Source organism: Zosterops lateralis (genome assembly GCF_965231275.1).
Source record: "Zosterops lateralis genome assembly, chromosome: 4".
Lineage (NCBI taxonomy): Eukaryota > Metazoa > Chordata > Aves > Passeriformes > Zosteropidae > Zosterops > Zosterops lateralis.
Window position 1 is genome coordinate 34,690,360 of NC_139765.1, and position 15,223 is coordinate 34,705,582.

Here is a 15,223-nt window from a genome sequence, read left to right on the forward strand (position 1 = left end):
CAGACAGAAAAAAAAAAAAAAAAAAAAAAAAAAAAGTCCATTGAATGTGAAGCAGATTGTAATCTACCTGGTCTGTATACTGAAAACTTCCTGTGCCCAAGAGCCACCAGTGTTTCTGGTACACAGAGGAGCGGGAGAAGAGCACTCATTTGGAAAGGCTGGAATGCAGGAGATTGCTTTGGTTGCGCTGTGAGCTCACTGCTTCATTGTGGAACATGACTGGGCTGAGTGCCTGGGCTATTCTGATGTTGTTGGCATCATCAGCTTCCCCTGACTCACTTCCTCCCAAAGGCAGGTTTGGATTACCCAGCAATACCAGCAGACCCTCACTGCCAGTCATGTGCTATGTCTTTGGCATGGATCTTTATTTGAATTGTGTTGACCTGTGTGCAGGACAAGGCTAGGCTCTGCTGAAATATAGAGCCTAAAATTATTCTTGCAGTCCTTCTCCAGAAAGAACTGTTCATTGTTCTTCTACAGTATATACTGAATTGATTTCCTAAATGTGATTGCAAATATCCTACAAAGATTACAAAGACTTGTTTTAAAATAGGAATTGCAATAGAAAACCTAATTTAATTTGATTTATATTCTCTTAGAAATGACACCATAAAGTCTTGCTCATAGATTTACATATTTGAAAGGGGGACTTTTTAGCCAAGTTCATCAAAACACTGAACTCTGATTTTTATTTGGAATTTCTCTTTCAGGAAAATGCAAAACACCTCATATGATGCTGGATATAAATGGAATATAGTATTTCTGTATTTAATTAATACAGTATTCTTTTCTCCTAAGGATTTTAACACACATATTTCAAACACATCATTCAAGGTACTTTTGCTAAGCACAAAGTTCTTTTCATACAGATATTGGCTCAGTTAACATGTTTTTATCAAGCTCATGTCTAAGTTTTAAATCTTTCTGGAATTGACACCAGCTGTCCATTCTGACACTTTTTTGTTAGTTTTACCTCAATGGAAACTTTCTCCTTCTTTCAGCTGTTGGAGAAATTTTGTTTCACAAGGTCTGCTTAAAGACACTGCTGAACATTCTTCCTGGTTTTGGAGAACCAGATAATATGACAGCCCAAAGTTTATTTTTAAAATCAGAATCAATTACTTCTGTAGATTCAAGACTTAATAGTCACAAAACAAGCAAGTCACACCTGACATGACTGATTTACGTGTGCTTTTAGTTTCAAGAGCTTGAGTAGCTGCTTGTGCATGCATACATAATAAAGGATGTGGGGATGTGATATATCGTAACAATGACCACAAGCTAGAAAAAGTGATCTTCAGTTAATTCTTGTTGTTTTTGTCATTTTTCTAGTACTCCAGACACAGAGCTCGGAGATTTTTTCCCAAAGAATGAAAAAGAAAGAAGATGCCTTGGTTGACAACTTCCTGCTGTACTCCTGAAGTGCTGATTTGGAATCTGTCCAGAAAGATGAAGTTAGTTCATCTGTTCATGAAGAACATTCAGTCACACTCTTGGTGTACAGGATATTTAGTAGATATGTGTTCTCACAATACTGGCCTTATCACAGGCTGTAGGTGTATTTTTTAGGAATTATAATAATCTGGCCATTATTATAGAACGTTTTTTATCAAAGAGTCCTCCTAGTGACTGTTTTATCAGGACAGCTCGCTATTTTCCTAAGATAACCTGTAACTATTTAAAAGTCATATCTCCAAATCCCCACTTTGAAAGAGAAAAAGAAAGATATAAAGGACAGAAAAGTGTCAAAATTTAAGTGTACTTTAACTGCAAACCATGAAGAAGACAGTAAGTCTTTATAAGTTAAAAGCACTATTAAAAGCAGTTAAACAAGAGGTTTGCTTCTTGGTGACCTAAGCAGCCAAGATGGGTTGCTGACAATGACCTGAATTTTCTTGTTTATCCTTAGCAGAGAAAGGTTCAGATTAAACTCCTACATATAAATGTCAGACAGCTTTGAGAACATTTTCTGGACTTCTTGAATGGGACACTGCATCGTCAGATAACTATCTTGTTCTCAAAGGGAGTAGGATTACATGGTAGGCAGCCACTCTCCTCAGGTCAATTCCTTGCCCAGGCCTGGAGTGCAGTATTGTATCAGTGCAGCTCAGTAAAGAATGCTGTGCACAATATTCAAGCCCAGATTCTCACTCTCTGTATTGTCTCTGTAATACTAACTGAGAATTAGTAGAATTCTGTAAGAAAAATAGTTAGATGGGGCTATTGTGAATCCAAACAGAAGGCACATGAAAAGGCACAGTTCTGTAACTGCTTTATGCTGGATTCTGAGAAAGGGATTACCAATGCAGGAATCAAATTAAAAGTGAATTATTGTTATTTTTTAAATTAATATTATTCCCAGCTGGTGAGCACATGCACATAGCAGACTGAGGAGAAGAGAGGGACATACAGGTTTAATTAGTTTTATGCTTGTGCCTCCACTAGTGGAAGAAAATCTTCCTTGTTTATATACTGTCTGTCCATGTTCTACACTTGTGGTGTCCAAGTATTTGTTTCTGTAGTTACAATTACTGAAAGAATTGACTAAATAGAGTCTTTTGGTTCCTAGCACTAAGCTGAATCACAAAGGGTGTAACCAGCTGTCATAATAGGTGTTACCTGCATCTGTGTTTTCCAAGTAAACCAGGGATATTTTATGGTAAAGCTTATTTAAGTTCAGTCCTGCATGGATAGCAAGAGTTTCCTGCACCGCACATTACCCAGCTCAAAGGTGTTATATTGTCCCAAATATGCTCTGTGTGTTCCAAGACACACCCCCTGCTCAGCAGGCTTCACAAAATGCAACTGTGAATGGTACAGCTTTAGCTGCATATTAGGTTTCCAGTATCCAAGTATTCTTTTTATATCATTCAGAACTCCATCTCCTCCAAAATATTTTGGGAACATCCTTGTAGAACTTCCCCCAGCTCTCACAGTATTGACTGTAAAGAGTACTGGAATGGTTTATTCATGATTACAGTGGATAGCTGGCTGCAGCTGTCATCCTACAAAAAGATTACCCTGGTAACACCAATCAACAAGCAGAGTAAGATGATCCAAATATATCTGAAACCTTCTAAATGTTGTCTTTCAACTGAAATACAGACTCGTAACTTCATTGCAAGCTGCCTGATGGTGTGGGATCTATGAAATTTGTCATACACTGTTACTCAGTGGTGAAAAGCCATTGATTTTCAGTTTTGTTTACATAGAATCTGAGAAAGGGCCTACATGATAAGGGAGCTGTGAGAAGAAACAATTAAAATAAGTAATTAGTTCAGCATTGTTTGGGAAAGGTTATTGGGAAAAGAGAATCTCCATGTAAAATATCAAACACTGAATTCATCCCACTTTATTCAACTCACACTGAATAATGACTAAAATTTAAATACTAAAATTTAAATACTAAAATTTATACCAGAATTATAGCAGTGAGAGGAACTTCTGGATAGGAAGGCAGCTTACCCTTACAATTGTATACAGAGCTGATGCTGCAAAGACATGCCACTGGTAACATAGCCCAGCTCTGGAACCACAGAAATAGCTTTGCACTTGCATGGTAATCATAGCCACAGAGAGGACAGGGCAGAAAATGTATTGAACAGGAGTCAGAGCAAAAATGCGTCTGGTATTCCATGATGCCATCTGGAAATCAACTCATAGGAAAGAGACAGAGAGAAGGTTTGCAGTAAGACCACTACCCACCTGTAAGACCATTAACTGCAGATCAGGCCTGCAGTACTGGAATTCAGATGAGCCATATTACTGCTTGTAATTCCTTCTAAGACAGTCACATACAGATAAGAAACACAACATTAGAAGAGAAGAAAACATGGAGAACCGTGTTGGGAGGACGTTGGGTTTTTTGACACCATACATAGAGTGGTGACACAACAGTCACAGAGAAATCGTTGAAACAGCATCAGCTTTCAGCATATTTTCTCTCACTCATTTCCTTAAAATCAAACCCAACAAAGACATGTTCAGTGCTATGTGTCCGTGGTTTCCAGCTACAGTCTACTGTAGTCAATGTATTGCAGATATTGCAGCACTGAATAGGCACATACCTTAGTTATAAAACAGCCTTGAATTCATTATTACCATGCGAATATCCTCTAAACCAGGGGCTAATTAAATACTTTTTATATGTCTTAAAAGAAAAATTATTTTGGATCTATTTTTACTGTATATTTCTATGGACAGACAATAATCTTGTGTTATGCTTAACACATATGTAACCCTCTGAAACAGGTATGCTTCTCAAATTTTATTTTAAACTGCTGTCAAAACATTTTTTTTTTAAATCTCCTTTGTTCACAGACATCACAAGGCTTTGTATCCTGAATCTCAGCAAATTCATATCCACATCTAGTTTGCTTTTCAGTTTCTGTATGCAACCAAGAAAGCTCCCTGTCATGCTACCTCAGTATGAAATATGATCAACTCATTGTTCTTTGCTGCTTTTTCTTAGTAACTGTTAACTGTATTGCAGCAATATATAGATGGTACTACACAGATTTTAATCAATTTTTTTCACAGTATAAGAAGTGCTTTAAATTCAACAGGAACTTAATATTCTGCTGTCTTTCTGTCACCTTTGTCAACAGAATAAGTCAGTATTTTAAGTGCACTGACAGTAGTCTCTTGTAAGGATGTCCAGCAGAACTGGCTATAAACATATATATATATATATATGCACACACACATATACTGCTTATTCTCTGTATGGAGAAATATCTAGAAATTTCCCAGATAATTTAATACAGTGTGACATAATTTCAGTAATCCTGTAGAATTTCTGCATTTTGTCTCCAATTTTTATTCAGTCCTTTTCTAATTTTGGCAGAGTACACTCTTGCTATATTAGTGGTGCCAAGAATTTGTAGAAAATTGAGTGGTGACATTAAAAATGAATGGATGGGCTGCTTCATATATATAAATATATTCTTAAAATAGCAATTGGACAAATTCTGCTTGACTCCAGCTCTGCAGTGCTGTCAGTAGCAGCACCATAGGTGTCATTTCATAAGGGAAGGAGGGGTGGGAGACAGAAGACTATGTGGAAATTCTTACTTCATCACTGAACTGAGATCTGGAGGAATTTATTAATATATGGATTCTACCCTATCCCTGTAAAGCATTGGCAGACACACAGGACTGTTCAAACTACTGCTGTGTTTGTACTAAAAAACCAGTATTGGAAAGAATTGCTTGGGGATACTTCTTTCCCTTACCTTGTACCTTATGAGTTGTGGCCAGTTTATGCTGAATATTGTCTTTTAAAGGGGAGACAATACAAAATGTGTCAAGGTGGCATATATCAGATTGCTTATGTCAAATTATAATTCAAGTAAAGTACTTGAATTACTTTTCATAGAGAAAAGGAGTCACATTTTCTAGTCTCTTACTAAGTTGTCAGGCAAGCAGGTTACTGCCTGCAATGTAACCTGCAGTGTAACCATAAGCAGGTTCCCTAAAGGAGTGTATAGAATCTTCACCATTAAGTATTTTATAAAAGCCAGAGAACACTTAAGCATGTTTAGAACTTCTGGAGTTCATCTCTAAGTGGCATAAGGCTTAGCTTTTTCCTCCAGATATTCCACCATTGTGGATATAAGTCTATACAAGATTATGACTCTGTAATGTCAATTTATCACAGTGCTCCCTGTACTGCTACCAAGTACAACCACAAATCATGAAAAACATCTGTAAGTCCCTATAAGCAATTTGTCAGAATACTTTAAAGTGCATGTATAATAAATGAAGAACACATGTTTCATAGGAACCAAATGAAACTAGAGCTGTTACCGAATGCTTTGCCAGGGACTTGAACAGCTGTGGACATCACCTCTCTCTCCCCCTACGAAGCTTTAAAAGGCATTGTTTTCTTTTTAGCCTGACAGGTGATGTTTACAATAGCGTTGATCTTCCTAAAAGACAGATTGCCCAAATATCTCTGTAGACCACTTCTACCTCCTTAAATGTTGTCTTTTGATTTTCATTTTAGGTATTTGGCACTTTCTATGAAATTACAAAGGGTCTTCACTGTACCATCCTTGCCAGTTTCTAAAAACACCATCATTTAGTTGTGAAAAAGCACCCCGTTACCTTCAGCATAGCATTTTCTGTCTGGAAGCTACAGTGAAGAAATGGAAATTTTTGTTCATTGGCTATTCTATCCAGAGTGTGCACACACAAGAACAGCCCTTCACACACATATTTCAAGGTTCTAAAGAGTTTTGTATGACTTTCTTGAGCTTCAGATCTCAACAAGACAGCTTGGATTTCTTCTGTCTAAACACAATATGATGGCAATTCCAAAGTCTCTTTACTATTATGTTTTGCATCTCAGATTAAGGTTACAGCTTTATTGTTATTCAGAATGATGATACATTTCTTTACCTGAGAAAAGCTTAGCAATCCTTATAATATCAACTGAATATTGTCACTTCCACGTAAAACCAGGGCACACAGTTTCACTATCTCTCTAGAGTTCCTACTCCACTGATTTTTGCTTTTCTTCTCAGATACAAACTTACTGCTTCTCTCATTCCTGTTTCAGAGGTATTTCCAATAATAATAATAATAATCATCATCATCATTGTCAGGAGTGGAAGACATTTTCTTTTATTAAACCTCTAGATGCTCGCATAATTTTCAGTGTCTGCAGTGATTTGCCAAACCTGAGGAAGGTGCAAAAACTTTTTTGCTTGACAACTGTGTTATAAAATACATTCATATTAAATTTTGAGCAACCTTTCAAAATGCTGAAGAATATTATATTCAAAAAAGGTAAATGAATTCTAAACATTCTATTAAATAAGTAAATCTAACATTAATTATTACAGGTAATAGATTTATAGTTTTACTTTGTTTTATCTGCTTGAAAAAGTAGCAGGAATGTAAACCACTTTTTTCTGCACTGAACATATGCAATCATCATTATGTATTTAAAAAACTCAACCTGCTGATTATAAAATAGTTTAAATAGCCCCAAGTGTCCCTGAAGAGCTACTGTGTGCTGTGTAAAAGCTGAATAATCCTCCCCATGTCAGAAGGTGACTCTTCAGCTGTTCAGGATCATGAGCTGATGTACTACCACTTGTTAAAAAAATATTCAAAACACAAGAACATACACTTAGGTAAAGATCATTGTGATGGTCTTGGAATTAATCTGCAAGAACTGACAACATTGAAGCCAATCTATCAAAAATGAGTAAAGGAACCTTAGCTTTTACTTGAAACCAAAACACACACAACACAGCAAATTCACATCAAAATAGGTTCAATGGAAATACGAAATTTTTACATCCTATTTGGCTCATTTTTCTTTTACAAAGATAGTTTGAAAAAAAGGAATTTATTCAAATACACCTTAAGTACTTTCTGAATGCACTATTTATATAACACCAGAAGTGCAGTCTGTGCAAAAGTACTCCAAACCATTATTGCTTGGTGCTCTGAATAAAATACTTTAACTTATTTATGAAGGCACATTGATAGAAGAAAAGATGTCTCAATCATCTGTGTTTCCTTTAGTCAACAAAATAGGGGAATGCGGTTTGGCCCCTGTGCTTAGAAAAATATGACTTTGCTTTTCAAAATCTCCTTTTCTGCAATATTTACTCCTAGTATTTACATGGTTGTTTCTTCCCATTCAAGCTCCACATCACCTGCAGAAGAAACAGATACATTAAATTATCCTGATTGTAAACAAATAGTAACTAAAGGCAGATAACTGTTTTTTGCTGAATTTAAAAAATCATGCATGGAAAAAAATGGGGAAAGCTTGAGGAATGACCATTATTGTGAAGGGGAAGAAAGAGCAGCAAAAGGCTAGGTATTTATACTTTTAAAGCAAAAAATGCATGTCAAAGAACTTTTTTTTTCTGTCTGCACAAGTCATTGCACCTGCTGTGAAAAAATAATTTTGACACAGTCTGTATCTCCTTACCTTCCATGGCATCCAGGGAGTCCATCTTTTGCAGTGCTGAATAATTTACAAAACATAAGGGCTGACTACTTCCCTTGGTTGTTAACAGATCCAATACACATTGATGTAAAAATATATATTGTGCCTGTAAGATGTGAATTTAAAGATGCTTGATTAAAAGAAAAATGTACTTGTAATATTAAAAAACCCCTTTTTTCATTTTTCGATAACACCTAGAAAATCTCAAAGTAACTGCAGTTTAACTCAGCAATCTCAGTACCTCTGTGATCATATAATGTATGCCTGATCTGATTTCAATTATTATGAAATGTAATGCTTTCAATCTGTCAAAACATATTAATCCTTATGAACAGTGAGATATATGAAATTAGGCTAACCATTACTGAGATTAATAGGCTACTCCACAATTTTCTGTATATGTTCCATGAAAGGACATTTTGCCATGAGATGCAGACTCAAGAGACTGAACCACATGAATGTAGTATCTATATAAGAATTTTTTCCTCTTTCTACCATCGAGAAAACCAGCAGGGTGCACTCATATGCAGAAGTTCAAGTAAATCTAAACCTATATGTTCTAGGAGCTTGCACCAGTGCTAGGAGCAAATTAACCCAGTATTTTGAGCAATACTTCTCAAGCTGTAGCCTCATTTTTTTAACATATGATAGCAGAAAGAATAGGCAACTAAAGTTAATTTGACATATTCAAGGACATCAAGTATGAAAAGAGGGAAACAAAATAAGGCAATGTAAGAATGAAATAAAGGAATGAAAACAGATAGAAATACAATAAATGAATCAAGCATATATTCACATAGGAGAAATATTGAATATGTAGATGCAGAAAATAAGCCCAGTACATTTAGATTGGAAGAGACCTCATGAGACCACCTGGTGCAACTACCCACTACTCAAGCTGGGTCAGCTAGAACATGTTGCCCAGGACCTTATTGAGATGGATTTGGAATATCTGCACAAATACTCTTACCCTTGACTTCTACACAGGTAAAAATATTTATGCATTTTTTTTACTCAATAATTGCTATTTTGTTTCAGAACTGCCATCAGTTTGCTATTCAAGTGTCTCAGATATATGAGAGAAATTTGCTTACATGGATAAGTTTTACTGTCACAGCTCCAGAACTGTGGGTAATTAAAGCAGCTTGTCAGAGGCCCCCTGAAGCCTGCAGCACCATAACACTTTTCAATAATTTTCTTACTGAAATAATAGCATGACATTACTTCAAACTAGCCCTTGTACTTGGCAAGAAGATAAACTTTGATCTATCTGCTGAAAAAACATGGATTTCTAGAATGAAGGTCTTAAATTTTGGTGGAGTTTAGATTGGTTATTCCAGTTCAGAATGCAGGCTCTGTAATCTCTGTAGCTGCACTCATGCAGCTACATCTGATAATGTAGCAATGGAAACATTTCTGGGTTTGCCAGGTGAGAGGGAAGCAGGCTACCTGGGCAATTTATGTGTAACTAGTTATTTTCCCAGTTAGATTCAATGAAAATCTTAACTATTCTCATCCATTGGTTACAGTAACAGATCATGCTTCTGTTAGCAAAAAGGAACATTATTTTGAAGCTCTAAACAAGCAAAATACAGGTCTGAGAGGAATAAGCTTTTATTTATTTTACTCCTAGCTCTTACAGACAGTTTGACTGAGGGATTTCTGTACTGAGTTCTGGGAGGGAATTGCTCCTCTCTTTTATATGTTCTGTGCTGATCACATAAAATCTGATTAATAGGCAACTCAACAGTGTTTTATAACAGAACTCTCAGCTTGACTTTTGAATCTACCATAAAACTTTACAAGATTGATTCCCTTTGGTCAAGTTTTGTTGCTGATCCGACTTTTGTAGTCTTGCAAATATGAGCTAGAAAAGACCTGGACAGAGAACAGGCTATCTCAGAATTTTGCAGCTAGCATAGAGATGGATACTTAATTTGTTAGGAAGTCTGAACTCTGACACCATCATCTTGTATTGCATTTTGGCACACCTTTTCCTAGCCCCTGCCAAAACATTCAAATGAAGAGATACACAAAAATTATGCATATTTTAAAAAACATACAATAATATTATCAAATGTCTCACTGTTTTGAGATTTTATTTTGGGAGTGCTTCCATTAAATTGCCTTCAAACCTTTGATTTATTTCTAGATGATTCTACTTCTAGTCAAAAATGTAAAACAAGAACCAAAAAAGTATTCCCAGAATTCATCATCACAAGAAAGTACTGGCAATTGTTTAGCTGGATCAAGACTTCAAAAGGAAAAAAATCGAGCACATGGTATCCAGACTGCACCTTACAAGATACATCATGTCAGAATATCCCCAGAAAGTCCCATAAAATCTTCTGAAGAAGGGTTAATTGCTTTGTTTATTCTGACACACTTTTTACATATTCTGATGAGATATGGAATAGCAGAATTTCATTCCAAATGGAGCAAGTCTCCTTACATTAAAAACAATTTAAATCCATCAGTCATGTGAAAGTTCATCCTGAAGCTACTCATCCATACTGAGAAGTTGCTAAGTCATGCTGTAGACTCAAAGGATACTCAGGCTGCCCTGGGTTAGATATGGCCTGCAGGAGACTTATGCCAGAAGCCTTATCCAAATAAAGCTGGTTTCTGTTCCACTGGGCATTTAGGATCAGCTTTAAATTCTTCTGTTATTCCTTTACATATACTAAGAATTCCAGATAGAGCAGAAGGAGGTCTTCCTCACCAACAGGTCATCACTGACTTATATCCATACAAAGAACGTCTGTCAGAAATGTATTTTTTTAGACCCAAAACCCAGGATTGATTTTGAACAGTTTGAAATCTGTGATTAAATCCATCCATATGTACTATTATATTGGAAGCAATTGAAAAAGAATCAAGGAATCAATGAGTTTAAAGGTAAACAAATATTTTAAAGTTTGGTGGGCTATGCCACATATGCATACACACACAAAAAAATACACTGAAATAGTATATAAAGTCAAATCAAGTAGTGAATAAGTGAATCCATTTTAAATCTATCAATTGTTCTGCACCCAAAACTTGAAATAAACTTTCTTAGAGACTGAGAAATCACTATTTAGGTTTAAAAGTAAATAGCACTCTTTTCAGCACTTGTCAAGACTTTTCTGGCTAAGTGTACTTAGGTGGAAACAGACAATATATTTCCACAATGCTTGAAATAAATAAAAGCAGGATTGGCAGAAAATGTATTATAAAGCTGATTGTTATGATCTTTCTAGTCTTGTTTTGTAGATCACATGAAGAGATGGCTAATTTTTCAACAACAGGAAAACAGAATAGATAAATCTTACCAGATTTTGTACCATACACATTCTTTCACTTCTTAGCTCAGCTACAAGTCCATAGATATCCACAAAATCATGGTCATTTATGTGTTGGGTTAAATGGTCAAGTGCAATATAAACACCTGTTCTTCCAACACCAGCACTGTAAACATGATAAACAAGATAAAATAAAGCTTTTATGTTAATGTTTTTATCATTTTCTTAGAATATTCTGGATAAATTGTTTATTGTGAAAAGAAAAACTTTTGAAGCAAAACCTAAATCTTTTTTTCAGTATTTACATCTTGTGAATTCCTTTCTGAATTGGATCAAGTGAAATCTGGATTTGAGCCATTTTCTAATTTTGATTTCACATTTTCAAAGTTTTTGATTTCTCATTTTCATCAGATAAATGAGATATTACTCAGATGACCCAAACCTGTTTGAGTGGAAAAAAAGATCTTATAGATTTCCTGTGAGCTTTCTAGAGCTCATTAACTGAGAGAAAAAAAAAAAATCACAAGATTTTATGAAATCACACTGGTATTCTGTGATTCTTTTGGTATTTGAGACAAAACAACATGGGATCTAGCAAAAAAATTATAAGAAAACACTTTTTAAAGGAGGATGAGTGTCCAAGATGTGCTGTTAGTCAGTGTTTTATTTCAAGGTCTTATAATGAATAGACTCATGTCCAAATGACTATCAGACTTCTCTGCAATTGGTGTAATAAATGCAGGGTATATCACTGCAGATAATCAAGAGAGATATAGCAGAACTCTTGAGCTTGCCATATCTAATGAGCAATAAGTAATGAATGAGTTTTCTGGATATGAGAATACACAGTAATGCTTTACACCATCAGGAACTGGAGCACAGGTGGAGTATCAGGTCCATGCTGGCCTCTTTATACATCTCCCTTCTGAAAAGAATATTGGGTTCCTTGCAGGGTTGCTACAGAATACAAGTGTCCTGAAAACATGAAGACCGTGTTGTTCTCTACTGTCGAAGTCTCTCTGGCCCTTGCAGTAGAGGGAAATGTTCATCACAGACAGCAGTATTAAATAAGGCTTTTACTAGCCTTTGTGGGTGGCACCCATAGGATGCTGAGGACAAATAAAAAGAACTCCCATGCATGATAAATTGGTTTGGGAAAATATTTGTAGCATCAAAGCCATCTTTTCCTTCCACTTATTTCCAGAGTCATGCCAAGTGAGAATGAGGCAAAGACTCAGTAGCAGACCTATGAGTACAGATCCCTTTTATGGAGCAAGCCTACTCAGTCAGTGGGAGCACTGACCTGCACAAAAAATGCAAACACACTCATTGGTTTCCTTAAGACTTAGGCCTCCCCACCCACCTCCTCTTTGAAATAGAAGTTTAAGGTTATTAATGAAATCAGTGGAAACTGTGACAGCTGAACACCTCTAACCACCAGACCATTTATTCAAGAGCCTAAATATAGGTTTTGCTGTTTACTGGCATCCAAGTTTGAAATCTAGCCCTTATGCAAACCCTTACTTCCATTTGCCATTCTCTGTGACTTCAAATAGTTTCTTCCTTATGATGTGTGACATGTACATTTTAAATATATTTTTAATACTTGTTTCTTAAGAAGAGCACTAATTATAATAGAAGTCATTTAAACCAACACACGTCATTTGCTATTCCTCTTCTTATGATTAGGTAGGAAAATTGAGAAAAATCCACCAGTACTTTTTGGTAATTGTTGAAACTATTATTTTCCTGACATGACCTTAACGGATTTCTATAAATGGAAGACCAGCCATTGGCATTTTACCTCCTAGAAAGAAGTAAGAAGGACTTCTAGAGAAACTTTCATCACTGTCCATCACTAGAACCATACCTGTGCACTCAGTCTTCATGGCTGTTCTTTTGGCAACTTCCCGTGCATTATTATGCACTTGAAATTTGAAGCTACTAGACTTCTATGGTGAATATACTTACCTGCAGTGTACCACCATTGGTGTGTTATCATGTGCTCGACTCGCACGGATAAGTTTTACAAAATGGATAATTGGGGCAGTTGTTTCAGGGACTCCATGTTCTGGCCAAGAAGTAAAGTTACACTGCCTCACCATCATGCAGTCTCCATGCTGAAAAAATACACAGAAATGCAGTTTTTACAGAAGAAATGCTACAGAAGGTTCAGTAAGGTACATGTAAACTTCTCTGTAATTTCATCTAAAAAATAAAGTTAGAACAGCATAATAATTATCAGATTACTGGAATGAAGGGATAATTTGTTGTGCACAGAACTTCTGGCAGGTTTTTTGAGGGATGAAATCAAGTCCATCTTTCAGGAAATACTAATGACTTTAGTAGTGACTCTTTATTTGACTTTAGTCATTATATCTGTAATTTGTAGATTACAGGTTGAAGTTTTTATGGCTCATTTAGACGTTTAATGAGCTGGGATGACAAATTTGTTCAGGAAGAAGCAACCACTCTAAGAATGTTCCAATGTGGTACAAGCAAACACACGTCCACTGGTAAACACAGATATACTTTCTTTCATGCTCTCTCAATAAGAGCAGCAACAGTAATCTCAAAAAGGAGGTTATTATCTAATACCCAGATTACTTTTGGAGGATGTAAAAATGAAAGAACAGGATCATGCAAAAGACCTGTCTACATCAATATGCTGTTTCCAACAGTGGTCAAGAAAAAATGTTAGGGAACATTATAAAACATGACAACAATGATTCTATAGTTCCCCAGAATATTCTTTCCATTCTTAACAGTTTGTGGCTTGTGAACTGCCTTAGTGAGAGATAGTAAATGGAAATTTAATATTATTCAATAGTATTTTCTTCTACTAATTTATGCAGATTTTTTTTAATCCCTGTAAGTTTTTAGCATTCACAACATCCTGCAGCAAGAAGTACCAGAGTTTAATCAACTGTTGTGTAATGAACCAGTTGGGTTTTTTTAATCTCTTTTTAACCAATCATTTAGTTCTTTCATATTGCAAGAAATATTGAACAATGGTGAACAATTATGTGTAGCAGCTATTTTGTAGTTGTACTATTTTTTTTAAAAGCTGATCAATGTAAAAATGGAAGAGAAATTACTTTGGATGCACAATGGCAATGATTTTGAGTTATTTGGTTCACATACCTTTTTATCTTCACTGGAAGATCATCAAGCATCCACTCACTTGTGAATGGACATACAATCTTAAAACCAGCAATACAGCACATTTAATGACATGCTTATAAAGGGCATAGCTTCTTGTGAAGGGTAGTTCAGCTACCGTAGATGGCTCAATTCAGATTATCTTCTTTTCAGTCTCACCCTCATTAACACAAGTGACTTGGTATTTTGCTGGCAGTCATTTTTATTCTAAATAGTCCTTTTTCCAGTCTTGTTTCTCTACGTTCTATTTTTAGCTGAAAAAAGGTTTGTCTTCTCTCAATCATTTTTAAATATTCAGTTTCTCTGTACTGTGTGCACAACATATCCCTGTGGAGTGACCACTGAGATCAGCCCCTTCCTGCTGTGTGCCCTTTGTCACATGCACATGCTACAGGATGGTAATGCCTGCATTAGGACATGGCTGCACTATGTACAACACAGATCAATGCTGGGAGTGCAAAAGAAAGCTGACTTAATTTTTTGGTTTTATTCGCAGATTGCTTTTTGAGCACTTGACTTAATGCTGGGTTATAATTCTTCCAAAGCATGGAAACTGCAGTTGTGGGTCATAACGAAGGTGAAGATCTCTGCCGCACCCCTACTCCTCCTTCCCAGCACAAAGAGTAGGAGTAGTACTGATGATTCTCATTTATATTACGTGAATCTCCTGGGGGTGGAGGCCAATGGCTGGTACAATGCAAAACAGCTGCACCAGAGAACCTTGCCCTTTAATCTGAGAGGGATACATTCAAAGGGATTTGTCTGATCCCAAAACGGTTAGGATTACTCCTTTCTAGAACAGACA

The 15,223-nt window shown here is 36.0% G+C and overlaps 1 protein-coding gene across 7 annotated transcripts in view; it reads right to left on the minus strand.

The window, feature by feature from the left end:
• Positions 1-3,428: 3,428 nt before the first annotated feature.
• The window catches only part of PTPRQ (protein tyrosine phosphatase receptor type Q), a 124,611-nt gene continuing 112,816 nt past the window's right edge, over positions 3,429-15,223 (minus strand). For all 7 annotated transcript variants that reach the window (XM_083859427.1, XM_083859429.1, XM_083859426.1 and 4 more), the window contains 4 exons: positions 13,228-13,376; positions 11,287-11,422; positions 7,955-8,078; positions 3,429-7,673 (listed from right to left, as the gene is read on the minus strand). In XM_083859427.1, the coding sequence (XP_083715553.1) occupies positions 7,636-7,673; positions 7,955-8,078; positions 11,287-11,422; positions 13,228-13,376 (447 nt within the window). In that variant the 3' untranslated portion in view covers positions 3,429-7,635. The remainder of the gene's footprint in view (positions 7,674-7,954; positions 8,079-11,286; positions 11,423-13,227; positions 13,377-15,223) is intronic.